The sequence below is a fragment of the Ixodes scapularis genome, unplaced genomic scaffold (assembly GCF_016920785.2).
Source record: "Ixodes scapularis isolate PalLabHiFi unplaced genomic scaffold, ASM1692078v2 PGA_scaffold2__306_contigs__length_199485367, whole genome shotgun sequence".
Lineage (NCBI taxonomy): Eukaryota > Metazoa > Arthropoda > Arachnida > Ixodida > Ixodidae > Ixodes > Ixodes scapularis.
Window position 1 is genome coordinate 11,540,722 of NW_024609857.1, and position 27,644 is coordinate 11,568,365.

At 45.8% G+C, this 27,644-nt stretch overlaps 1 protein-coding gene across 2 annotated transcripts; it reads left to right on the forward strand.

The window, feature by feature from the left end:
* On the forward strand, positions 1-26,450 carry LOC8035157 (exportin-T). Of its 2 annotated transcripts, none has more exons than XM_029995775.3 (26): positions 1-281; positions 1,754-1,832; positions 2,156-2,238; positions 2,360-2,416; positions 2,479-2,548; positions 3,489-3,707; positions 4,393-4,476; positions 5,281-5,541; positions 7,364-7,443; positions 9,941-10,139; positions 11,258-11,320; positions 11,409-11,480; positions 12,362-12,490; positions 14,216-14,284; positions 14,728-14,847; positions 15,573-15,667; positions 16,564-16,735; positions 18,066-18,208; positions 20,481-20,580; positions 20,846-21,031; positions 22,110-22,317; positions 23,058-23,125; positions 23,625-23,789; positions 23,881-23,928; positions 25,001-25,129; positions 26,185-26,450. In XM_029995775.3, the coding sequence occupies exons 2-26, from the start codon at positions 1,773-1,775 to the stop codon at positions 26,212-26,214; spliced, it is 2,910 nt and encodes a 969-aa protein (XP_029851635.2). In that variant the 5' UTR covers positions 1-281; positions 1,754-1,772; the 3' UTR covers positions 26,215-26,450. The 2 variants fall into 2 exon arrangements, with proteins under 2 accessions (XP_029851635.2, XP_029851636.2); XM_029995776.3 differs by having other exon boundaries at positions 22,128-22,317.
* Positions 26,451-27,644: the final 1,194 nt, after the last annotated feature.

Consider the following 27,644-nt stretch of genomic DNA (forward strand, 5'->3'; position numbering starts at 1 on the left):
TGGAGAAAGTTGTCAACGAAACATGGCGATATGTTAAAGAGGAGGCATGGCTTTTAATTCATCGATACTAATAAATGTTTGGAACGCTAATATAATAGTAACCTCTTGCGACTGAAGCGATATTCAAAATAGCACCTCATATCTTCGATATTTCAACCACAGTTATCTCTCGAAGCTACGGTTGTCGGCGCGCGCAAGGGTCGAGCTGATACCGCATGTGCCTTGTCGGCAGGAAGAAGAATGCGGGGCTCGTCATCGTTGACATCTTTTAAAAAATGACTGTAAGTAAACGTTGACACAATGTACCAGGTCATGTTTGCGGGCTACACCTACGTAGCTATACAAGAGGCCGAAACTAGGGATCCTTGAACGTAGTGTATCTGAACAGATTGCACGTGTGGTGTGGTGGGCCGTTCGGAGGCTAATCCTTTCGATCTAAATGGAGACCTCAGTGTAATTTTCCTTTGCAGCCCTCCGCGCGAATATTCGAGCTGCCGCTTCGGAAATGCTCAACTTTAGAGGAGCGCGACCTGCGCGGTTTGCACGAAAAGCGCAGTCTATTTATTTGGCTTTAATATTAGATCCGTTTATCGATCTCATCTAGTGACCTGTGATACTCCGTAAGTTATGGCTAGACTACAGATCATATGCCTCGCCATGACACAAAGTACACATCTGGTGTAGCACGATTGCCCAGCGTGCAAAATCCCAGTCGCAAAAGCTCCGCGTCTTTAGCTCCACGCTTTGAAAACTCCGCGTTCGATTACCCCGTCCCGTGTTCCCCCCGTGCCAAAAGCCCCGTTCTCACTGCCCCCGTCCCACCCTCTTCGCGCTTCAACCAGCGTTCTATGTCTTTACCAAGGTAATCCGTTGAGGGTCTGCAGACGCTCTTTTAAAAGAAACAACAAAATAAGGTTAACTTGAACCGCAGAAAAACTTAGAATGATGTACTACAAGTGGCCAATCGCATAACTCTGCATAACCCTGCTGTCATAGAGGTATACTCGGACATAGAAATATAGACTTTCTACCTAGGTGGATACAAATATTTGTAGAACGACGTAAGAATGGAAGTGGTGTTTGGTGCTGGATATGTAATAATTATCGCGCCATAAGCCACGGGTTAGCAGTTTTGACAGAACCGTCGGAGCTGTGAATCTGTGCATGCTGGAGTCAACGAAAGCTTTATTTCAATGCTTATTCATAAGAACTGCAACTTCAAATGTTTTGCCAGCGACTGATATTCTCTGTTTGTTCTCACTTCTAATGTGTATAGCGTACGCCTGAAGAACGGGAAGCTTCATCCAATTATTCCTTACTTGAGTCCCGGGTACGACATGATTGTTACACAAGCTCGCGTGCACGCTTACTGTCTCTTAGTTAAAAGCAGAATGCTCCGCCCTCGCGCTGAGGACCGGGCCACCTGACACGGCAGATTTGCGTCATGGGCTTCTGAAACTGGAGCTTTTGAAAGCGGGGCGAAAGGGCCGGGGCGTTAGGCGCGGGGCTACACATCACCTCCGTATGCTGCAGGACAGTTAGCTTCCTCACATTTGACTGCCGATTCATGTGAATAATTTTGTGGTAACTGGGGTGTCTTGGTAATTTATTGTCAACCATGGGTTGTGGTGTTTGTGTCTGTTAGTTCTGCTATCAGGCATGATCACTTTAACAATTCCTTTGAGGGCTTTGTCTGTCCAGTGCTGTTCTTGGTTCCGAGTCATGATCTTGGCTGCCACTGGTTGTTCTGCAGAGTCTCCAATTCCTGAAAGATGGATGTTGAGGTGATTCAAGGGTTCCTTGCTCAGGGGGACCAATCTGCACATGCCAGGGTAAGCTGTCCTCCTCTAAAATTGATCGCTTGGCTAACTGGTGACTACTTTACTGCTGCTAGTTGTATTAGTTGCACAAGTGAGGTGCCATGAATGTTGTACTAACAACAGTGAAAATAAAAACTCGTGGCACATGCCCCGTGGGACGCGCTCGAGTGGCACTGTATGTATGCATGCGATGGCACATGCCCACAAAAAATAGAGACGACGGACGTAGTTTGACCTGTATAGGGGGGACTGACCAGTTATAAATCAAGTATAAGAAAAGTTGTCTTCTTGCAGCTTCAGGGGCCTAATTTTATGTATTTATTTTGTGTTGCTAGGCTCTCCAGTATTTTGAGCAGCTCAAGAACTCTCCTAATGGCTGGCAGCTGTCCATGCAGATGTTGCTGCAGCCATCAGTCCAGTGAGTTGCATCCCTCGGTTTTTTCCCGTTAAATTGTGCCTCTAATGGAAGCTGCTGTCAGCTCCTTCGAGTCGCTGAATGTGTCTTGGACTTCTTTAAAATAACAACATTTCATTCTTAGGGATGACTCTGTCAAGTTCTTCTGTCTCAGCGTCCTAGAGCACTACATAAAAACAGGGTAAGGTCCCGTAATCTTTTGTTTTACGCGGAGCCTGTGCATTAATGGGATATGACTTGCAGGTATGAAATTGCAAAGGAGAATGATCAGCAGGCCATGCGGTCCTTTATCAGCCAATGGATACAGCTCCAGGTAAGACCTTGAAATGCAAAAATACGGCCTATGTCGAGATTGGTTATGTGTTGTTTGCAGTTTGTGGAACTCGAAAAGCTGTTTCTAATGTACAGGTGCAATGGCCTGGTTTATAAACAATTTAACGAAATAAAGAATGAGCATATCCCTTAAGATTGAAACCTCGACATCCCTGCAAGAGGAGAGGGAGGCGAGTATACACACTAGAAATAAAAAGTATCTGAAAAGCTGAATTCGTAAAACTCCACTGAGTGTGATCTGTCGTGTGGCACAATGTGGTCTCAATGAAAGGAAATGTCATTAGAATTTAAAGACCTTTGAGATGCTTGTATTGGGGTTTGAGCAAAGCTTCGGGTTTCTTTCATTTGTTTGGTACTGGTTTCTCAACGTCACACATTTTCACGAAAACTAGGCACATTCCTTCATCGAGACATAATGACTGGGCGGCAGGAGTAAACCGCAAAAAACAATTCTTTGGGTTACCCTTTTGGAAAACCGAGAAAATTACATATTTCAGCGAAGTACATAAGAGAAAATTGCTTGGAACTTACCTGACTCCCAATGGCTTTTCTATAGTACTTGTCTCCTCTTTTGAAGTATATAGTACTGTCATATGTAGCATTCCATACACTAGTGTTTTGAGAGATTGGTGGCATGCCGGAAGAGCATCGTACCAGCGTGCGGTCGTGAATCATAACAGTGGTACTGCACTGGTTAAATTTCTCATCTAAACGGAGACACCAGACGCCCAGTGAAGCAAACTAACTTCTCGCTGTCTAAAGAAACACACTACCCAATTATGTTAGTTTTTAAGGATTTCTCAAATGTTTTTTGGTGTTTTAAAGTGCACGCCCCCGTTTTTTTTTTGTTTTTTTTTTAAAGTTGCGGTGGTTGAGCGGGGGGGGCTTCAACCCTTTTCCCGCGGGTCACGTGTCCGTAGGTATACTCCCCCACTGCGGAGAAGGTGTTCATCCGCAACAAGGTGGCGCAGCTGGTCTGCTGGGTGTTCCTACTGGACTACCCGTCCCGGTGGCCGGACTTCTTTCTTGACCTGCTCAACACCCTCTCCCTTGGTGGGCCTGCCATAGACATGTACCTTCGCATCCTGCTGGCCATCAACGGGGACATTGCCGACAGGGACATTCCGCACACCGCCAAGGTACCCTCAACGCTGCATCAACTGTGTACAAAGTGTTAATTTTTTTTTTTTTTTATTATTATTGTCGTAGCAGAGCAGGCTCGCTCTGCTATGACATTCCATTGTAGTGCGACGAGCCCACACAAAGCTAAGGTGAGGGTGACAGTGCTTCATGAAGCCTCTATGAAGGCCATGCCTTCATATGGGACAAGCGACGCTATAGCATTTCAAGTAGTGTGCAGAAACGCAGCCTCGATTTTTGTCATAAATAAATGGAATACTAAATAAATGTGTACCTAATTATGTGGACTCTGTTATGGTTGTGCCAGAGCAGGCGGTAGCATCAGAGGCCAAATATGCGCCAGGACGTTACGCAGTGAAACCTCCCAAGTCGAACAGTTGTTGGTTCAAACTTTGCCACAAAAGGGCTAGAGGTTCTTCGTATCCCTATTTATATATTGTGAAGCGTGTATCGCAGAATGAAAAAAATTTATTTACTGAGTGAATTTTAATAGTGAATGACTCACTCGAAGTAGACTAAATAAAAGAGCCTGGAACACCAAACTAAACATCCTAGAGAGTCGACTGAAAGCATTTGGGGAGCGTTGGTGCTGGAGAGATGCACTTGCCTTCCGTCGGAGGCGCTAGCCCTTCCTTTCTTGCATACTTGCGATCCTGACAAGGCGCTCCATGCGGGTCTTTCCAGGAGGCCGATCGCAACAGGGTGCTCAAGGACACAATACGGGAGAGGCACATCGTCGACCTCGTCAACTCCTGGTACACCATCCTGGTGGGTGTCCACGTCTTTCCTTAAATTAAGGTGTCCGTAACGCGTCTTTGACTGGTGCATTTTGCATCCTACCCCAACTGTGCATCGAAAGCGGCCCCGAAGTGGCTGGCAAATGACGTCACAAAAGCCAGAGTGTCGTGCCATCGGGTGTCACGATCCTGACGGTTGTGCGTGGAGGCACTCGAAAAGGCCCGATCATGCTGAAAAAGCCCAGGGAGCACAAGATGTGTCCCACACAAACCACACTCCCTGTGTTGTTTTACAAGATTTTTCAGTATATTCATCTTTATTTTTCATTTATCTTTTTATTTATTTTTATTTTATTCTATTTTTATTGTCTTATTTATTTTTATTTATTTAGTATTTATTTTATTTACATCCCAAACCTGCCGCTGTCACTGGCGCTTTTGCATTCAAATGAAAACAGCGACCCATATGCACTAGCCACGCTGGTGGCTCTGTGGCTATAGCTATAGCGACTGCCACCGCACCGAATCATGACGCTTGTTCGTGACAATCTTCTCATAGAAAACGCCGCATAAAACACCTTCTGCATTAAAAGCGTGCGAGTGTTGCTATCGTTGCGGCATGTAACCTCCTGGCCACCGGTGCTTCTGTAAACCGTTAATTCGGAGGACGATCAGCAGCAGAACGGGCATCTGTCTTATCCACCGCTGCTGCTGCGACATTGGCAGGATCGCAGCTGATCCCCGTACTGCGAAGCATAGCTTCTTCAGTCGCTCTAGCGGCGACAACCGAGGATCCTAGGGTTCCGTCAGTGCATCGAGGGACGCCCCGTTGCAGACCTGCCAGGGCCAGGACCTGAGCCGGCTGTGCCTGGAGGTGCTGGGGGCGTACGTGGCCTGGATCGACATCGGCCTGGTGGCCAACGACCGCTTCGTGGACGCCCTCGTGCACTTCCTGTCGCTGCCCGCCCAGCGTGAGGCCGCCTGCGACTGCGTCTTCGAGATTGTCAGCAAGGGCATGGATCCCGCGGACAAGGCCCGCCTCGTCGAGTCCCTCTCGGCCGTGCTGCAGAGGGCCGGTGTGCTCGGCGTCTCGGAGGTGGGTATTCCTTGTTGCTGCCGCCAGTCGTGGCGTCTCGTTCGAGGGGCCGCATTGAGGCCCGTCCCCGCACTTGCATTTGCTTACGACCGAGTTCTTGCGATCTCTTACGCCGAGAGAGCACACTGGCGCCGTCCATGAGGTGACTGTAGAACTGCATTTCACTCGAGCGAAGGTTTCGTGCTTTTTCAAGATCAAATTTTAAAAAAAAAAAAAAATTTAATTTGACAAAAAAAAAAAAAAAAAAAAAAACGGAAATGCTGTGTGTTTTACAGCTACCCAATAGATAGCGCCAATATGTTCTGCTCCCGTCATAAGAAATTTTCAGAGGTTTTAAGGCACAAGGTCGTGAGCAGTCGTGAGTGTGTGAGCCAGCCTTTACTCGAAGAGAGGGGGAAGAGCTGGTTGATTACCGTTCACAGTGCCAAGTTCGTGCCTTATTCGAATACTGATCTCACTGTCTAGATGAGGACGGCTAGGCATCTTTTTGGGATGCCGGGCCTTTAGCACGTGCTCCTTGCCTTGTTCTGTGTACTGGCAGTATGTGCGCGCTCGGAGTTCGTGAGATGTCAAAGTGTTGTCAAAGCTGGGGAAGACCCGGCTGGAAGTGGGACAATTGAAAAACCTCCCTGCCAGTTTAGTGCCATCGGTGACTAGAGCAGCTTATTCCTAATGTCTCGAAAACAGTTAGCATAGAAGACGAGAGCAAGTACAAGACTGGACGCAACAAGCACCTTTTCCTGTCCGGTCTTCTACTTTTAAGACAAGGACAAGTAGGAGACTAGACAGGACAAGAACTTTTCTTGTCCAGTCTTTTACCTCTCCTTGTCTTTTGCACTAACTATTTTTGAGATATTTAACCTACTATGCCATCAACTTATATTGTTCTTTCTAATGTCACGAATGCGATTTCTTAACTTTCCAAGGTCTTCCCATTGTGGACACTTATGTAGCGATACCTTTCTTTAGAAGGGCCAGGTTGTGCTCTAGTTTCTTACATTACTGAAGAGAATTCAGACAAACTTCACTTTTTTATATTTTAGGAAGAGCTAAATTCAGGGGTCGCATTTAGACAGTTGACCTTAAACTGGGGCTCTTCCTTGTTCTGAAATGCATTCAATACCACTGGTGGCTAAAATAGATATTTATGTTGATATTCCCACAGATCTCTTATGATCACCGTCTAAACATAACTATATTTTCGGCACACTTCAGCTTTCTTTGTTTTATCCTTGCACGCATGGCTAGGGTAAATATTGACGTGGCCGGTACCCCAAAGCCACATGTTGATTGTCAGCTCCTCTGTCGTCTCTGCCTTCAGGCATTAGATCTAGCTTTTTGCTGCACGTCATTCTTTGAGCCATTGCCAGTTTGTTTGCAAAAAAGTGGAGCCTATTTTTGACCCTAGAAGTTGCACTTGTTGTGTCTCAGTAACCAGCTCATTGTATTGAAACCTCTTGTAATGGCTATCAATAGATAATGGCAATCGGCTACTCTGCCCAGAACAGAAGAAAAAGTGGTGGGCCTTTAGATGCGTCATATTTTTTTGTAGATATTTCTCGAGGGATCACTCTGTGAAGATGTATAGAATGCCATTCAATGTTTCGCTGAAAGATTATTGCTACCCTTGAGGACCCTTAAAAATGTGTAGTTATTTAACCACTTGACTACATTTTAGAAGTTCTTCGTGGACACCTTCTTGTGTGCCCTAAATCCATTTTTGTGACCCAGGTGGCGTGAAAAAAAAGATGCCCGTCCAAGCCCATTGTGTTTCAGTGTAGTGATTGACCCCCCCCATCCTCCCCCATTGTGTCTTGTCTAGGCTGAAGACGTAGACTTCCTCATCAAGCTCGCTAAGCTGGTCAATGGAATTGGGGTCCAGCTTCTTAGCTGCATCATAAAGTGAGTGCACGGGACCGACCTTTTACCTTTCTCTGTTGATGGCTGATGTTTTCGCATGGTTCTTAGCATCACAAATGACCGCTCCCTCTGTGAAGTAGTCAGTGACACTTTGTATATGGACCACGATTGGCCCATGTTTGCCCGAGTTAGGAAATACGAGTTACTTTTTATTCATCAAAGTTTTAGGAGGTCGGTGAGTTTTCTGAATGGCCCTTGCTAGTTCTTTTGCATACGTCCCCTCGATGAGTGTGCAGTGCAATGAAAGATATGACGGTCTGAAAGGATTGTACGCAAGCTTTGAAGGCTGTCTGACATGAGTTCTCTGCTTCGTTAGGGCTTTGTTGAACCAAAAAAAAGGGAAGACATTAATCCCTGGGAAACACTTATTTAAAGTGCATTGAGGACTTCATTGACAACACTGCTCAAAAAATGCTCTATATATGAAATAAAATTGCACTTTAGGGTACAGGTGTAGCAGTTATCGAAATTAATACTTCATTATGCAAGCAAAAATTCTCTCCCACCAAAGCACACATCTCCTCACATGCATCAATTCCACTGAAAGCAAAGAGCCTATTGCAAACATTGTGCAGCACACTGGCTGAAGGCAAACCTCCTTCAACATGCCTTTCCACAACGCAGCAGCTACCATTGTCAGCTGCAGCACACTTTCTGTGGTCATATGCAATTTTTTGTACAGTTCACGGTGCAGTTCCTTCGAATGCACAACTGTTTGCTTGTGTTTTTTCAACAGAGCAAAAGAAGATTGTTGTGTTGTGGAGGATTCTTGCATATGATATGAAATCAGTGCAATAAATTTAAATTATAGATTTCAACTAAAAGTCTAATACCACGCCGTAGCATAGAGACACATTCATCATATCATTTCTTTCTGGTTCATGGTTTCACATTGTGTTCTTTATTTTTAGACAATGGCTTGCTAGCAATATCTCTAGCTGATTAGTTTTACCATGGGCTGATTTTGTTATCTGTTTACATTTGCCAGACATCTAGGGGGACCGTAATTCTCTAAGTAGAAAACGGGGCAATCAAGTTTAAGGCGGGTGCTAAAAAAAAAATTTGTGCCACTATTCATTTGAGCGTAGAAACGCATTGTTTTGGAGTTGGGCAAGTGACTTTCGTCACTGTTTTATTGTTGCCAAACTAACATGTCAAATTCAGTAGTACTACAAGAAAAATCTGGCAGATTTGTTGGCAGATGTAACGAGGGATAGAGCTCAGAGTTGTGCTGTATGGGAAATAATGTTTTCATTGTACCGTATTTACTCGCATATTGAATGCACCTCCCACAACGGGTACCAATATTTGGACTTCTTTTTTTCCCTCCCATGATGAACGCACCTCCAATTTTCGGCTCCGCGAGTTTAGAATTGCGTCCAACTCACCAAGCCAAATTTCTTTTGCCGCCAAGCGGTCAGGCCAAGTCAAGCAAAGCCAAGCCACTCTTGCAATGGCTGCAAGTGCGTAGTTGTGCAAGTGATCAACCGTGAAACCGAGCGGCGCACACACTTGACGAAGCTTGGGTCAAGGGATTGCCCAGCCCCGGACATTGTTCGCCTCTCAGGTGCATTGATGTCAACAAACACGCCGTCGTCTGCAGTCCTCTTTCGGACAGTGAAATCGTGAAAGTGGTTAGGCCTAAGAACAGTCGCGTTGCTCTTCATGCTGAGTGAGCTTCGTAGGGCGCTTTTCCTTCGGCAAAAGGCACGCCAAAAGCGCCGTAAGAATGTTCGCAATTTATAAAGCATGGTTACTGTGGTGCGCCTCTGACCAGTCGTGGGTGCGCCTCTATCAGTGGAGACGTGCCACAGTACCTTGCCATGTTATATTGGCACCTAATATGACATTCGCACAAAGTGTGTAATTGCAGAAATTTTACCCCGCGTAATGAATGCCCCCCCCCCCCCCCCCTTCCCCCCCTCCCCAAATATGTGTCAATATTTCGGGAAAAAAAGTATGTTCATTATGCGAATAAATATGGTATGTCTATTTCTATAAAATTACATCTCTAGGAGATAAACATTCATCCAGTTCTCTTCCATTCGCTTTGTACTGATTTCTCAACTGCACGTTCCCACAAAAACGGGACATGAGACTGTTTTGAGACAAAATGACCGTACGATGCAGATGAACCTCTAAAACGGGATTGTCCTGCCCAAAACGGGACGTCTGGTCACCCTACACATATTCTATACCCTTGGGATAAATATATAAATGGCTATACTTCTCTATAAAATGCGACGGAAGCTCATTTCGGAAAGTAACCAAACGATCGAAATTCTGCCGGGGCTCGCGGATGCCCTTCGCTGGATGGGCATTAAAACCTCCGAAATTGATGGATCGATTGACTTCTTCATAAAAGACACTCCCAGGCAGTGAACGGGCAGACGGTCTTGATATTTTTGGCCGCATCCACGGAACTTGTGTCGTTTGTGCTAAGACCGCATAGCCAATGAAGGAACCCCGACTCTGCCAGGCTGTCGAAGAAGGGCGATGCAGGCAGCCGGGAGCTGGCCAAGGCGGAGCTGTGCTCCAAGATCCCCCTGATGCTGCACTTTCTGGGCAACGAGGACGACGACGTGTCGCAGGGGGTGGTCGAGTTTGCACGCGAGTACATCCAGTACCTCAAGCATGAACCCCAGGCCTACGGGCAGCAGGACAAGGCGAACATGGAGGCAAGTGCTCGGGCCGCTACCGCACGTTTGCCTCGCTGCCTCGTTTGTATCGACCGCAGTGAGCTCGTTCGATTTACCTGCACCAGCTCGCACCAGAGCCACTGTATATGGCAGCTTTAGCAGCCAGAGTAAGGCTACCCTTTTCCTTGTGCCACCTCTCACCGTAATTCATCACAGCCTGTGCCCTAGCAACGGACCGTGCCGGCTCAGTTTCCACGGCGACCGACAGAGCCGACGATTGCTGAAGTTGTGTTTGAATATTTCGGGGCATTGCCGGTGTACTTGTCATCTGCTTCTTTCGCTTCTCGAATAGCACGAAATTCAACTTGTCAGTGTGCGTCCCCGCGTGCATTCATTGTACGGCATTTAATCAATGGATGGAGTGATTAAATGGGCCACGTTAATAAAGGGGTCACCAGGTGCCGCTAGCAGTTCATTCCACCAAATCTAAAATGGAGATCACTATTGGCACTTTTGACGTGCATCTAAGGTCTTTTTGCGGTGTGTCGCTATTCTGGCATCTAAACCTGCCACATACTGTGGCTCTAGCCTGTACTGGTGCAGAAAAGTGTAGTGCAGTGCAGTGCACCTCCGGTTGTGTTTTGATCTAAGCTGCACTCAAATGTAAAATACAGCATGTGCACCGAGCACAGCCGATTCAGGAGGTGCAGGTGAATCGAACATAGCAAGTGTTGAAGCCGACGAGATACGGCGGGTGGGCGGGCAGCGTCTTTGATGTGGATGCAAGACAGAGAGGGGTGGGCAATGCAGAAGCCACAAGTGGAGCTCAATGTCTCATTGAGTGCCTTGAGACTTTACACTGTCCGCCCTTAAAATGTTCTCTAGCATCCAATGTTTTGGGAAAAAACAGGTTGCACTTGGAAACAGCTTATAACAAGCCACGTGACTGGCTTTTTATAATCGCTTCAAAGCACTCGGAAGTGGATGAAAGACGTCGCTTTCTTCCTCCAGAAAAGGTGTGCGCGGTGAAAGGCAGAGACAGCATGTCCTTGACCCTGTAATTTTTAATATTACTCACAGTGGGAGATGCAATTACTTAATCGGCTTGAAACCCACCTACTGTCGGCTCACAGAAGTTCTTCTCTGTCTCTTTTCAGGCCGTACTGTACATAATAATTAACAAATACAAATATGATGACTCCTATTTATTTGAATCCCAGGTGAGTCTCACCTTTAACCTTGCTTCTGGTGCACTGCATTGGTGCTTAGGAAATGCTTGGGGATTCATCGGTTTTATGTTTCTTACAGGGTGAAGATGAAGCGCTGTTTATAGAATATAGGAAAACGCTGAAGGTGCTGTTCGACAATGTGGCTCAGCTGGTAAGTAGACATTTCATGCTAACTGCTGTCTCCAGAACTAGCGTATATCTGCACATTCAGCCTTCCTCTTTAGAAGTGCAAGTGAGGTCTTTTTAAGCTCCCACCCCTCAGTTTTGTAACATTCGTAAGATATACAAAGAACATATCTTTACATATTGTAGACCGAAGGAGCGCCCATCTTCCAGTCATACGTGATAATCTTCAAATTTTGAGTGGGCACTTGCTCAGGATTTTACAGCAGCCTGAAGGCAAGGGAGTGGTACCTTTGCACTGCGAAGGTAATGAAGAACACGACACTATTTAGTTGCAGCCTCGGTTCTCATTTTAAAGTAGATTATTGGGTTTTCAATTTTTACTTTTGAAATAATTCCGCAAAACAACCTATTATCTTTTTTCCCCAAAAAAAACACTGGCATTTATCAATATATTTTTACCTTTGAGCAATTAAAAATACACAACTATGGAAAAAAAAAAAAAAAAAAAAGGTGTATGAAAGTAAGCAAAGGTGTGGTTAGTATACAACATGAAGCATGTAATCACCTTTATTTGGTTGCCTCAGCTGTTCAGATTTCGTGCTTTCGAAAAAGCAAGTGCACACCAGAACTATGTCTATTTTGCACACCCTCGTTATAACATAGCACGAATAAAACAAAAATAAACGTCAAACAGTTGACAGAGTATCTGGTACTGTCTACTTTTTCTACCGATTTGCCAAGGTACATTTACCGGCGCTATTTGATAAGTGCCGAGAGCCAGAGACCCTCCCTCTAGCCGTGCCGAGATCCATTACTTTAGAGTAATTCCAAGGGCTGTAGCTATTCATGCATTTCAGCATGTCCTTCTAGCTTGGCAATCCCCAAACGTGACTACCCTTCTTTCAGGACAAGGAACTGACACTGGCGCTAGTGCAGGGCATGGTCAGCACAACACTCCAAAACTGGAGGGGTCTCCCCTTCCAAGACATTGAGGTGGCCATCTCCTTCTTGTACCTCCTCGGTGAAGCCGTACCTGTGAGTCCCACTTTGTCCTTTCTTCCCTAGTTTCTTGCCCTCAAAGCATGGGTGATATACACTGCACGACACTTGGTGCGAACACATTGTCATCAGTTTTTTCTTTTTCTTTTTTTTTTTCAGTTTTATTTTGTAAAGATATGTTAGGCATTTAAGTTTACGTCTTAGGTTAGTGCACTAAGCGAGCACTTTCCACCACCGTGGTAGATTTTATGACAGCCTTAGGGTTTAGGAGAGAAACTGGAAAAACCGGCAATTGCTTGTTCATGCCAACAGTGTTCTGCAGTGTTCACTGGGAGATACCCCTCATTTTGTACACCTTTAAAGTAAAAAGTTTTAATATTTAAATAACTTAAACTGCAACTCCGCTCAATTCCAAAAAATTTAGGCTTACATGTAATTCAAATTCACAAAGCACTACTAAGCAACTCTACGTCTTCGGATTCACGAAATGTGGAATGTTATTTGTGTAATCCTAATTTAAACATCAGCTGATACCGAAACCGAAACTTCGGTTGCATCAAACAACATTGGTCTCGGGTTGTCAGAGTCATGGCCACGCCACGTCAAACCACGTGGTCTTGTGGCGTTCGGGAGGGAGCGAGAAACAGGACACGCGACGCGGGCAGGTCGCTTCGCATGGCGCGGACGGTGATGGCCCGGGGGGGAGGGAGATAGGGAGAAGACAAAGGAGGAGAAGGGGAGCGGAGAAACAGACCAATAAGCGCGCAGGGCAGCGCAAACTAGCGCATCCGCGTTACGGTGATCACGTGAACGCCCGGTCAGCCAACACCGGGAGGAGAAACTCATGACGGCATCGTTCAATTTCGCTCTGAAAAGTAAAAACAAACAAAACGTGAGTATGACGTAGTCATGCCTCTGACGTAGTGGCTCAATGTCGGCTGCTCCAACTCCGTGGCATTGACTGCTCTGATGATTGCGCCTCGCGCCGCACGCTAGAGTTGGCAGATTTCGGCGACTTGGCTAGCTTGAAGGTTTGCTGGCCAGTTTATTAAATATATAAACGGAATTAGATCGTAATATTTGACATGGGGTCTTCTTATATGAAACTGAAGAGGGCTACATAGTTTTCTAAATATCAAAAATGAAGCGGAGTTGCCCTTAAAAAAATGAGATTCTACCATGGAAACCCCTTTTTGAATATACAAACATACACTACTCTTTTGTTTGTTTGCACCATTGGAAATTCACTCACTTGACATATGGACTCACTTGACGTCCAGAGTCACTTGAATTCCCGAATTGATTGACATCTGGAGTCACTTAACATCCTGTCATTTGACTTCTAGCCATTCAGAAAGTCAAGCAAAGAACTTGCGGTTGGCTGAGCTTTCCATTCATGTTTTTGCCGCGAGCACTCGATGCTACTAGAAAGTGACAAAATTAACAAAGCTGTGTAATACAATGTATTTGTGATGACAGCTGGTGTATTTAAGTATTACAAAATTCATAATGTAATCCTCTATGGAAAATACTTTTCTGTGGGTGAAATGTTTATTTGCGAATTCAAGTGTCTTTATGGGGGCTCTATTTGGCTTGTTCTCTTAACTGGAACTTACTTATCCACTTGGCCAGAATTGAACCAAATTAGTGTTTTGCTGTTACTTGTTGAACCCATTTGCATTGAAGCATGGAAATGTTAGGTTGAGGTTGTCATGACTGAGTTTATGAAATGGGCACTGTATTTCTCTTCTACCTCCACAGGGTTTCCACTGCAATCAGTTCGCAGGAGGCTCCGACATGGTGTCTCCGATGTGTGTCCTGATGAGGCTGGTACGTGTCTCAGTTTTTCTCCTTCACAAATCTCGTTTCAGTCGCATAGCTTGGCAAAACATTAAGCACGTTGTTCCCTGTTTGTGGTGCCCCTGCAACTTCGCCTCATAATCTGTGTTGCGTGCATTCAGGTTATGCAAAGCGTTTCTCTTCTATTTCTCACATCAGTGTACTAGGCACTATACGAGGAGTGAATAGTGCTAGTGGTGTCCCTGTAACGAAGTTGTCTTTTGGTACCCTGCATCCCGGTGATGTATTTCAGTCAAGTCACCAGCGGTGTCACTAGGGGAGGGGAAGGGGAAGGGGAGGGGGAGGGGGAGGGGGAGGGGAGGGGAAGGGAAGGGAAGGGAAGGGAAGAGAAGAGAGTTGCGGCGGGCCCCTGCGTTTGGTGCCGCTGGCCCTAGTAATACCACTGCCTGGCATGGCCTTCTTTCCTCGTGCAGCTCATTTCGTCCGGCGTGAGCACATATGGCCATTCCGCAGTGACGCTGCAGTTTTTCGAGACGGTGGTGCGTTACGAAAAATTCTTCAACCAGGAGCCTCAGATGATTCCAGATGTTCTCGTAAGTGTTTTTGGCTTCATTTTTTCTCGCTGTAATTCTGCGACATTTTCGAATTTTTCCATGAATATGAATATGTCCCACTATATATAAAGGGCATCCACTAGCTTTGTGTTAGCTGTGTTAGACCCCTGGCAGCAAGTGCACAAAAGAATCTTGGCAGTCCGTCGCAAAAATTTTTGTATGCTTATCTTTCGTGGCAGACCTTCATTCGTGAGCGTGTGCTGTAGAGGCTTGTTTCACTGCAGGAAACGAAAGGTAAAACTCGATAGCATAGTCCTATCAAAAACTAAGAATTCATTGTGCTGAAGTAGGTGGCTCTCACCTGCATATGATTTGTTGGACGACTCTATGCACATTAGTGTCTTGCCCCACTCAAATAAATGTTGCCTACCATAAGGTGCCGGGCATCTGCCCATTTCACAATAGGGGCACACTCCTCAATTTCGTACATTTGGAAAATAGTACATAATGAACACATTTTTTACATATTGTTGATCTTAAGGAGTACCAATCTCCCATTTTTGCATGATTATCTCAAAATTTTGAGATGTGTCCTTTATGTTTTGTGGTAAATCTATACTTGCGACATCTCTTTCTTGAAATCCATTGTCTGAAATGAGCACTCATTTTCGATTTTCTCCGCAGTGTGCGGTCGAGGGATGGGATAGAAGTAAACAAGGCCTTGCTGTGCATCCCCGTCGTGCATCTTGCAAATTGTTTTGCAGGTGGCATTCATGGACGAGCGTGGCTTGCGGCACCAGAGCCCAAGAGTGCGGAGCCGAGTGTCCTACCTCTTTTCCAAATTCATCAAGTGCCTCAAGTATGTCGCATGTGCTTTTTTAGCTTTACATCTTGGTTCGTAGTGGTGTCTATTTGAAAATGTCAGCATTTTTAGAAGGGCGTAGAATAGTAGTAAGTCGGAGTACAGCCAGTGTTAGTACAACCACTGATATGACCATTAGGCTATAGGTAGAATCACCAGTGAAAGCTATGTGCCGAGCAGTATAAGAGCAGCAAAGATTACGCAGCTTTCCCCTATATCAAGAAGCATATTCTTAGCATACATGCAAACACATTTCTCTTATTTTATTGTAACTTCATTTGTGAAAGTCGCACAAGTTTTGCAGAGCAGACATATATTGGGGCAAAAGAAAGTAGATGGTAAATACTGCCAGCTGTCATGTAACACATAGGATCTCGAACATAGTTCTCTAGAGTACCTAGAGGGGATCCCTGAGCTAGCTCCTCAATTTTTTCGCTCCTAAGTAAAGTGTTCTGCCAGTTTAAGCTCTCTTCTAGAAGATCTGAACCATCAATTGATGCATGACTATGTGCCAAAATCTCCCTAGTATTGTTCATTATTGTTTACAAGGTTTGCATACTTCTGCACTGCGTTATCACATCCAGTGCTTAGACTGGGTAATGGCTGTCAAGGCAGATTGGTGATCCTCGGGGTCACCTAAAGTAGCAGGTCTTGGGTTTGCCCGCTTTTCTGTCTAGACTGATCTGCCCTTAATGAAAACAGAGCACACTACAAACAGAGGCACAAAAAAACAGATACGACAGACGAGCACTCTCGTACGTCTATTCTTTTGTCCCTGGTTTCTTGTGCTATCTGTTTTTATAATGAATCAGTACCTGCTGGCACAGTTTTCCAACACCTCTGATGAGCCTAGCCACGAGGATGCCCGAGTTTCTCCTCCACTTTGCTTCCAGGGCACACATGCTGAACTTTACGGAGGACATCTTGAAGAGGCTGCAGGACCTGCTGGTGCTGTGTCCCACTGAGAACGGTGTCACCCAGGCCTCCCTGCTGTCTCCTGACGACCAGCTCTACCTCTTCGAGGCCACGGCCGTGCTCATTGTCTCGGGCCAGTTCTCTGGCGAGGTAAGCTGCTTCTGTCTTTAATTCAAACCTCTGGTCATGCCATGGAACAGCAGCCTTACTCTTACTTTAGGCCCCTGGTCATGCCCTGAAACAGTAGCTTTATCCTTAGTTCGAACCCTAAAATAGTAGCATTATCTTTACTTCGAGCCTCTGGTCATGCCCTAAAATAGTAACCTTGTCCTTACTTTGAGCCTCTGGTCATGTTCTGAAACAGTAGCCTTGTTCTTACTTTAATCCTCTGGTTATACCCTAAAATAGTAGCCTTATACTTGCTTTGAGTCTCTGGTCATGCCCTGAAATGGTAACCTTATCTTTGTTTTGAGCCTCTGATCATGCCATGGAAAAGTAGCCTCATCTCTACTTCAAGCCCCTATCCATGCCATGAAACGGTGATTGCAAAAATATTCCATATGCCAAGAGAACTAATGACTAAAAACGTTTATGCCAGCTTAACATAAGAGAGACATCAAGAAAAAAAATTGCGGTGGCTTAGCTCGGCTATGCCAGGATATATGTAGCGTGAGCTCATGCGCACAAAATGAAAGGCACTATCAAGCGGCTCCAGTGGAGCGTCAGACTTGGCTACTGCGCAACGGAGGCGCACAGCTGGGCACGCGGCGGCGCCAGTGCGTCTGCCGCGGCTGTGACGTCACTCCTCTAAAACGCGCAGACCGGCGAGGCGCGCGCGGCGACGGCCGTGTGACGTCGCTGCTCCTCGCACATGCGCAGCACGGCTCTTTGGGAGCCACGCGAAACTGCTCAACCTCGGCCAGTGTAGCTCACGCTACAAAATATGGACGTTTTGCATCTATTCAGGCGGCATCTTTAGTATAAACTGATGCAAATGAGGCAAGAGCCTGCCAGTCACTACTTATCGCAGATGTCCTTGAAAACGCCCAGTAGGGGGCCGTGGTTGGTATCGCACACCGATAAGCAACACCGGCCAAACCAAAACTCCCAAAGCTTTCTTTGGCCCCAGCACTATTGATTGTGTGCCCTGTCGTCCAGCAGCGTTCAACAAGTTCCATCTTTGTGCGTGTAGCATGAGTGACTTTCACCACATCCCTTCTGTGTTCTCCAAGTCCAGACTTTCTCATCTATGGCTGATACACCAGATGGTCATTGGGGCTTTTTAAATCCTGACTGTCTAAACATAAAAACAAGGCAATTACTTACCTTCGAGTTGAGCATCAGTTTTCAGCAATACTTAACAACAAAAAAATCGTTTCTAAAAGTTTTTGTGAAAAGAGGGTAGAGACCAGTGTTAAATATTTAAAGGAACTTAATAGCATTCTTTGTTCTCTTTAAACTTGTTTGCTTTGTGTTACAGAAGAAACAAGTGCTCCTGAAAAGTCTGCTGACGCCAGTCATGAGGAAATTTGAGTCCCTCGCACAGAGGATGCCTCTGGAGCCCATGGAACAGAAGAGGCATGACATTGCAGAGTGCATGAACCATGCCATAGCCGTCACCAGGTGAGCACAACTGGAAGGCACATACATTCTTGTGTAGGGTGGAGGTGCTGCTGGGAAAATGAGCTTCTTGCACTGAGTTCCATGAGGTTTTTTTAAGAATAGAAACGAGTCTTTGCCATCTGGGCTTTGGACAGTATTCACTAAAGCATGTGTAATAAGTATTGTGAAATTAAATATTAACTTATTTATAGATTTTGCTCTTACACAAAATGAGAAGTAACATTGGGTAAAAATGTATTTCGAGTAAATGTGTCACACATGGTATATATTTTTAGAGTAAGCTAATAATACTTTAGCAACACTATCTTGCTTGACATACTGTCATGTTCCCACCAAAGTAATTTTTAATGGAAAAGAAATCATTGCCACAAAATTAAGAACAAAAATGTTGACTTTGAGAGCCAAAAGCTTGTAAGCTGTTTTCTGCCGATAGTACGGTATGAACCTACTTATTACTGACCAAATTTTACAAAGATACTTCAAGTCAATTGTGTACCTTGATCGAAATGTATGTGGTTCCAGAGAAATGTGCACAAAGTATGTAAATAGGATTCTGAACTAAACTTAAACTAGAACACAAGCACTCAAAACATTAAATATTTTGCTCCAAGTACAAAGCACTTTTGGTGTTTTCCAGTGCTACCTAGGCTAGGGCATATCGTGAAAATCAAATGAAGGGCACTACTTAGCAAGTAAGGTTCGCAATTTATTTGATTTTATACAGTTTTCTAGTGTTGTAAAAATAATAACATTTCTTAATGATAATAGTTTTCAACACTAATATACTACTCAATGTTTGCTTCAAGACCACTTTTTACATTCGTATATTTCGCAAAAAGAAAATGCTATATTAAAACTAACAACTCGGTTTTAACTCTTTCCCGACCGTGCCCTTAGGCCAGGGGTTCTCAAATTGGGTTCCCGGGAACACAGGGGTTCCACAAGCTGGTCTCATGGGTTCCCCAAACCACCCAAATTGCAACCCCCCCCCCCCCCCCCCCTCTCCCCCGCCGCAGGCTGCGCGGCAGTACCATGCAAAGCGCCTTCATCTCACTTTGTACTAACATCGCAATTGATATGGTGGGGTATATGGGAAGCAACACAAGCAAAATTGCCTACAATTGTGCATATGTTGCTTTTCGGTCGGCAGATATGGAGGGGAGGGGGGGCTTTTGCGGCAGTTTTTGAGGCTTCCTGGGATTCTGCGAGTCCAAAAACTTTGAGAACTCTGCCTGAGGCCATCGATCACCGGTGATCAACGGTTTCCAAGCGCCAACAAAAAATTTAATGTAGTGCGGAGAATTATGTTCCACAGTCTCATGGATAGCCGAAAAGCTGTAGTTTCGGTTTCAATGTAGTAGGTTTGAGCTTGATCACAAGCTGCTGTGCTGTCAAAAATAGTCTTGGGAAGGGTGGTTGCACTTGTCTAATGCGGCTAACCGTTTGCATCAGTCTTTGTAACAAAGATGGCATTATTACATAATTCAGCTGTATTTTGGCATATTTTTTTAGACCTCAAGAGCTCTGGGGACACTTGAAATGATCTTATAGGTGTCACTTAACAGATGGTTGTTGGTAAGCATCACTATAATTTCCAATGCTATCCTAGGCCGGCAGGGACGTTTTATGTTCCCAACAAGGTGGACAAAAATGCTAAATATAAAGGAACTTCAATCAAGGCTCTGACAAAACCATGGTAGTAGAACACAAAGCATTCTGCTGGGGATGTGAGATGTACTACTATCTGTGTTTCAACAATCAAAGCATTCCTTTGTTGAAAAGCACAGGTGTTACAACGGCTAACTTTTCGATGAATCAAAAATAGACGTCAGAGAACACTAACTTTGAGAAGTAATAGCCATGGGTGTGGGGCACATTTTCTATATTCAGAATTTTTTTTTATTTGTCGTTTAATCTTACATAGCTGTAAAAGTTTTGGCATTTATATACTCGGTCCTCACATACATTGCATTTTCAAAAAATTACATTTTTAAATCTTTCCCCCACTGTTTCTTTTGAAAGAGCAACTAATTGGCCACATTTTGATGTTTCATATTTCTGCATACACGAATTAGTTGGGAAAATAAAAGCGGTTGCACAGATCCTTTGAAGATTACTGCTTTTCCCGTGGTCAGGGAAGAGTTAAGTGCAAGTTGCGATGTGTCATAAGTTTCGGGTAAGTTTTCAGTGTTAACAATAATTTCGGTTCGCGTTTCGTAACCACGTGTGCCAAGCCCAAGTAGCTAATTGAGCCGCCCATTCTCGTCCTCAGTCGGACCAGCAAGGCCTTCTCAAGCCAACAGACGATGAAGGCCTGCAGCTCCGTTTCTGTCTACCTCGAAGCATTGCAGGTGTTCCTCCAAGCTCTAGACGTGAGTACACTTCGACCATCACTTTGGAAGAGTCGGATCCGCGACTGGGCACACAAGCTGTAAGGCATTTAATACCCTATTCCCACGGGCAGCCTTAGCCGTAGTTAAGCGTTACCCACGCCGGCCTCCGGTGCACGACGTAAAGTCTCCGGCGTCGTTACCTAGGAGGCGTTACCTCGGTGGTGGGATTGCCGAACAGGTGGTCACACGAAAAACGTTGCATCCTCGTCGACCAATTTCTGAAGGTAACTTTGTCGCGCGTCAGCTCCCGTACGAGCAGACGCTGCTGCAGGCGGGGGTGCGGCAGTTCCTGCACCGCATGGTGGTGTGCCTGGAGGAGGAGGTGCTGCCTCTGGTGCCCAGGGCCTTCGAGCAGCTCCTGCGCAACCCCGACGTCAAGAGTGTCCAGGAGCTCATCCCCCTCATCAACCAGATCGTCTCCAAATTCAAGGTGGGCGCATCAACACCTGTCCGTTCTCGGCCCCTTGGATTTGTTGTTTTGGGGGGGTAGTATATAAAAATAAAACCGGTCTAAAACGGACCAACAAAACGTTTTCGTGCCCTTCCGGTGGTTATTTGTGGCTCCCGACGCACATTCTTGGCCAACAGACGGGTTCATTCTGTGTTGGTCCCCTGCTGTGGGACACAGTTAGAAACATTCGTTAGAGTGGAGAGCCACGTTTTCATACTCTTACTTTGCCTCGCTCCCGTCTTTGACCATCCAGTTATCGCTTGTTTCCGACTAATTTGAAAGATGATATGGCTAGTGGTCGGAGGTTAAAGATTTTGGCTATATTACCAAAAGTAAACCTCGGCTTTGATGTCATCTCACTTGTTGCAGGTTGCATGCTTCCTTTCTTTTCTCTCTTTTTCCTCCGAGACACTGATGTAGTCTCTCAACTAATATGATAAAAAAGAAAAACCAAAAAACTTCAAAAGAATAGAGCAACATAGATTGTGTTGCTATTGGGTGCAGAGCACATAAAACAGGCACTGAAACCGAAACGCGAATTGGTATTGTCGAGCCTCATAGTCCAGGAAAAGTTACTTGAGGGATCTTCGTGGTCAGTGGAAAAGGGGCTAGCAAGTGGCGGCACCGAAGAAGTGCTCGGACAGAAGTCACCATTATTAGCAACATCTCAAAACACCTCGTCTTTGCCGAGGCAGCGATGGGGACGGTTGTCTGCACAATTTCTCTGGTTCATTGCTGATCTGCTGAAACATTGCTGCACATGCTCTTTTCCTATTGGCACTTTCTTTTCCCTCCATAATGCGACTCAGTCATATGATCTCCAAGCCCATTGCTCTTGTTTCTGTGAGGGAAAAAAGCTTCAAATCCCATCTTAGGTCTAGGAAACTCTAGATGTGATTTCATGGCCTAAGAGTGGATTCATTACTATATTTTCACTCTGGCACTCGCGACTCGTGGAAGTTGTCTTTGTGCCGCATCGAGGATCCGGGGCAGTGTTTGGCGTGCACGTGACTTGCGTGTGGCGGAAGGTGAGGCAGCTAAGCCTTTAGGGGGTCAGCTGTCCTGGGTGTTCCAGAAAGAGGTGGTGCCTTTCCTGCAACGGATGTTCATGCCGCTGGTGGAGGTGATCTTCCGGGCCCTGGCGGCCCCCACGGAGCCCGGGGACGAGCAGGCCCTCAGGGACCGCCAGCTCCTGCAGAGGGCCTACTTTCTCTTCGTGGCCGCCATCATCACCAACAACGTGGTCGAGGTGGTCGCGTCGCAGGGTGCGTCACCTTCGAGCATTCCTTCTATAAAGGCGCTCACCAGAAACGAAAGTGCAGTCTAACCCCGTCGAAAACTCTCGATGCGGATAAGCGTTCTTCAAGCTAGGTTGAGAACCTTTGACTTAGACCGATTGTAGGGTGTTCTGGAGCACAACACTCTCGTTTCACTAGTTGTGTGCAGCGTTACCATAGGTACTGGGGGCGAGAGCATGACTTGAGCAGTAGAGAGAAGAGGACGGAGGAATTCCTTCCTTATCCCAGACCCTCTCTCGTGCGTCCCAGACGTTGCTCTTGTCTCCCTCGAGGACTAGCCCATCGCTCAAAATTCATAAAGGCTTTCCTCTCCCTCCACTGCCCGTGGCTTCCCCATCACTGCGCGGAACTTGTGAGATAGAGTAGTGCCGAGGTTAAGTCTAAGAAATCAGAACTTAGAAGTGCCCTCCCCTTCTGGAGCCACACTTTCAGATGCTCCTGCCACCACTGGTAAAATTTTTTAGAAGGATAGCAGGTAGTCTCACCCTAGTGCAAATGGCACCATAGTCTGCGACGAGCTAAGAACTCGGCAGATACTCGGCCTCGAACGCAAGCTTTGTGCATTTGATAACACTTTGTCGCTGGTTAGGTTACGTTAAGAAGGCAACGAGCATGTTGTGAAACGTCTACTGAGTTGTTAACCTGTTGCCAGCTGCCGTGTCGGCTACCAGGAGAAAGTCTCAAATCTCCGGTTGGTTGGTTTGCAGACGCACGAAGCCTGGAGCAGGTGTTTGCCACCATCATCCAGGGTGCTGTCGAGTTCCCTGACCCGGTGGTAAGCTCATGTTTTGAGTGATACTAGTACCCCTCTACTTGAACGATTGCGGGAGGGTGCTTCGTCTCTTCACATTATTGTTGCTTCGAGGTACACAGCGCAACACTGTCGGTACAGATGCAGCATCAATGCCTCGTCCTCCATTCCGATATTACTGAGCTCTAACCCTATGGATATAGCAATTCCCGCCGGCAGAAATGGTCATGACAGACCCTTCTCAAAAATGCGGGCCATTTTGTAGGTGCTGCGCTAATTGTCCGAGTCTGCCACTCTTTGGGCACATACTCCTGTATTAGACATGAGGGCTGCTTCAGCATTTGGTGACAATTCGGCTCAACCCGTACCAAAAATGAATACTACGTCAACGGTTCAGCGGGAACTCAGATCCAGTCGTGGGCTTTGTGCCCAAGAAATAACAACCGCCAATGTTGCTTGGTGGGGTTTTGAAAAGGGCCCATTAAAAGGCTGGAAAGGCTGATTATAGCCCCTGTGTACGCAGGCCCAGAAAACCTGCTTCACCATCCTGAGGAAGATGGTCGAGTTGTGGGGAGGTGCGGAAGCGGAGCCCCACTTTGTGGACTTTGTGTACAAGTCTGTGGTTCCTGCGTGTTTCCACGCACCGCTCAAGGACAGCTTCGACTTGACCGATGCCCAGACCATCTTGGTGAGACAGCGATGGCTGTGGATTCTGGCCATTTATTGACGATCGTGCCAGGGGTCGTTTCTCTGGAAGTCATTGATTTCTTTCTTTGCAGGCTCTGTCCGAAAGTGCAATGTGCATGAAAACGATCCTCGCCAAGCGGGTAAGTTCAGACGTGCACCAGGCCACAGTGGATGCACATTTGGGTGTGCTGGATACATTTCTCTGAAATCTTGTTTATACTGACACTAGACAATGACATGAAAATGTGTGCATGACCTGTGTTTATGCCACGCTAAACGTGCCTAGATTGGCAGTTCTGCAAGTGCCCGTGTTTGAGGCATCCTAAGGTAATTTCCACCACTTATGCGACACCTGGACGTAGCTGATTGCCTTGTCGTTTCAGTCGTAGCAGAACTATACAGTTCGCTTGGCGTTTATGCAGAATGCCAATTTTAAACTGCATGTGATTGCAGTCATGATTGAGCTGCTTACATAACCTCAATATATGTTACACTGGCAACTTTGCATTGAGAGCTGAAAAACGAAAGTGAAAAATATGACCAGGTCTTTCATTTTCCCTCGCTTGCTCCGAAACTGCTGTTTAGCTTCTGTTAACACAATCGTCCAAATGAGTTCCTGTAGTTTCCACTGGCACTATGTCAGTGTCACTTAAAGGCCACATACAATGCAACCCCCGTCTTCTGCAAAGAACATAACCTTTTTAGCGTTTTCCTTTCCCAAGATTTGAGGGGAGCCATGTTGGTGAGAGGAAAAAACAGGCAGACATTACCTAAACAGAGGCCTTGGTGCTAACTTTTCCAAGTCGCCTATAGCAGGAGTGCGCAGAGCACCAATTGGACATGGCCCTCCGACCAGATGGGGTTGGCAAAAGTGGAAAGTGTGAGACATATGTCGACCTCTGCTAACGGGTGCCTGCTGCCACAGCGTACACCCCCTTGGGGACACCCTGTTACACCTGGTCACTTCACTTCTCTTCAGAGCAGAAATTTCCATATCTAACAAAGATTAAGCAGGATCTGCAAATATCGGTCTAGGTGTCTAGGTTGTGTGAGCACTATTCTGGCAGGGGAGCAAGCAGGACCAAGCATTTGGCACCGGACGGGTAACCACACTGCTGCCAGGACAGTGCCCATGTGATGTTGAGCAGATGGTTTCGACCAGTCTTGTTGCCTTCGACACTCTTGTCCAAATGCCTACCGTTGGTGCTGCAGGGTGAAGAGTTCATGGAGTACCTGCGGACGCGGTACCTGCCCTCCCTGCTCCGGCTCTCCCCCGAGCAGATCCAGGACTACTGCATGCACCTACAGTCGGACCCCAAGGTTTTTAAGGGCTACGTCAAGGCAAGCAAACAGTTTTCTTTTTTTTTTTTCAAGCTTTTTTTTTTTTTTTTTTTTAGTAGAAGTTAGCAATTCAATTTTAGCAGCTCATACAGTTTCGGGTGTAGGTCCGACAGGATTGCCTACATCCAAAACTCACTTCAATGTGTCTAGAAATCCGACGATATGCTGCAAGAAACTAGACTTGTGTGGAAAATCAATTTCCGACCATGAAAGGTAGGAAAGGATTGATTCTCCAAAGTATAATATGAAAGGGTCTGCTATGAATTGCTCAGACTGTGTTGTTTTAGCCCAGCTTGGGGTAAAGGTGGGTTAAAAAATCTTTCAGCGATTCCACTCTGGTGGAAAGGCCACCAGACCCAATAAACACTTTTCCGACCTCAAGTCGGCAAGGGAAAGAGTGGAAAGGCGGCCGCCGTCACTCATAGATGGCGGTAGCTGTCCGGAGTTTTGTGTCAACATTTGTTTGCACGCGAACACAATACTGAAGAAAATAGCCCTTCACGCTGTAAGAAAAAAAAAAATATATATATATATAAAAAAAAAAAAAAAAAAGCTGTTGACAGTGTTAAAACACCCTTGGCAAAGAGAATGTAGCAAGCCACTGGTGAGCACATTGTTCAACATTTTGAGGAAAAAGGAAACCTTTCAAAAACAACAACCTGACATTTTGTGTAAATATTAACGGAGAAAAGTCTGAACCTTTTACATAAATGGATATGGAGGTTATGTAATTAATTTGTTTGTTTTTTTCTAAATCTCCCTAGCCAAGTGTGCCTTCTCATTTCAAGGTCCCCCCCCCCCCCCCCCCCCCCTCATTTCCCCCACCCCATTCTTTTAATATCTTTGCAACTAAAGTTTGTAAGCTTTCAGACGAGATTTTCGCTCATGTTTGTGTATCAAAGCATGTCTCAGCTATGCCGGAGCTGCACTTATACTTCGCAAAGTGATAGAAAATTAGGCTGCTTTTCAAGAACCCAGGTCTTGCAACATTTCCTTTGGAAACGTATACAACTCAATCGGACCGAAGAACCTGACTGCCCATCCTCTGTTTGCAGGCGTTTTTCCAGCGGCTGCGTGGTTCTTGACGGCAGTGAAGCAGGGGTCTCTATTCACCAAGTGGCAACAGACTCTGTCGTACTGACTGTGTACAGCGATCATCACAAGAGAAGGGGCCGACGATGTAATTTAGCTATTACTTGAGTTTTGCTATATGCATGCTTGATATGTGCATGCCCCCCCAACCTATGGAATATTTTGTACAGCTCGTGATAATAAATGATTGCATGCGAGAGCTTGCTGCAAGCTCTACTCAAGTCTGGAACCACGGCACTTCCATGTCTACCGCCTCGATAACATTTGACCAATGAAAATAGTTAATTGCATGGAGAATTAAAACGTTGCTAGTATTATTACTTCTTTTTAGGCACATTGTGCATTATATTTTGACGAAAACGTCAAATCTTTGGATGTAGGAGACGTAATACAGTAATTAATACAGCAATTGAAGATCATGCAAAAGCACGATCTTTGAGTAGATTTTTAATAGGAAAATTGGGTGTTCATGAGCTTAATTTAGGGTTTCTTAAAATGCGCAGAGCCCGTCGATCAAGTTATCACCACAAATAGAAGATCTCGGAATCCACTTGAGCGCCCTTTAAGGCTGGACGTGGAAGATGCGAGCTGGTGCTACCTTCCCGAGGAAACACGCGTACAAGAGTAGGCTGTCCCCAATCAAAAGTTTCCCACAAAACGCCAGAAAACAAATCACAAACGCCGTATCTAATCAAATATAGGCCAGTGGTATTTTCCGAAAAGATGAGAATGGTGGGGCCGTCGCCAAGGTCAAGTGCGGCGTTGGTCAATCCCTGCCGCCAGATTTCTCGCAGACTTTTTTGCCAAGTGTCCAGATTAGGGCGCCACCTCGAGCTCGTTGCCTTTCATGGTGCTTCGCTACCCGCGCATACAAGAGGCTCGCTCGCGCCGGAAGGGTGGGGAACTAAATGACCTTCCCCACCTTTTTCATTCGGTTGCTGGTTATAGAGAAATCGTTGAGAATAATAAAATTAAATACCGAATGTGGGTTGACCAATTTTCAAAGTGAAAGGCAGGAAAGTTCATATACAAAGTGTTGTTTTTTCTTTAAAGCTTTGCAGATTTGTTTATAAGATGCAGTGGAAGCTACACTTATGCGGTTCGTGCAGGTGAGCTCTACGGCCAAGCGGGCATAGTGTAAGGAGCTAATCGTAGCGATCAGTCAGCTGAATAAGTATGCTTTGTTAATTAACTTTTTAGTTAGTGAAAATAGACATATGGTTCCACTTAGAAAGTTGCTAAGCATCATCTAAAACCCCAAATCAACTCTTTTTAGGAAGATACAAGACGAAGGAAGCGTTTTACGGCGTTACGAAAAAAAAGCTCTCTGGACGCGTCTCTAGGTTTCGGTTTCTTATCGAAGTGCATCTTTGCGCCCGCAGTCCTGCTGCTCAGTTGTCGCGACGCAAAGCCACCTTCTCGC

Coding starts and splice junctions, on each gene's coding strand:
- LOC8035157 (XM_029995775.3), top strand. CDS start 1,773: ATGGATGTTGAGGTGATTCAAGGGTTCCTTGCTCAGGGGGACCAATCT. Junction 2,549..3,488: donor GCCAATGGATACAGCTCCAG/GTAAGACCTTGA, acceptor ACGTGTCCGTAG/GTATACTCCCCCACTGCGGA. Junction 25,130..26,184: donor TTTTTAAGGGCTACGTCAAG/GCAAGCAAACAG, acceptor CTCTGTTTGCAG/GCGTTTTTCCAGCGGCTGCG.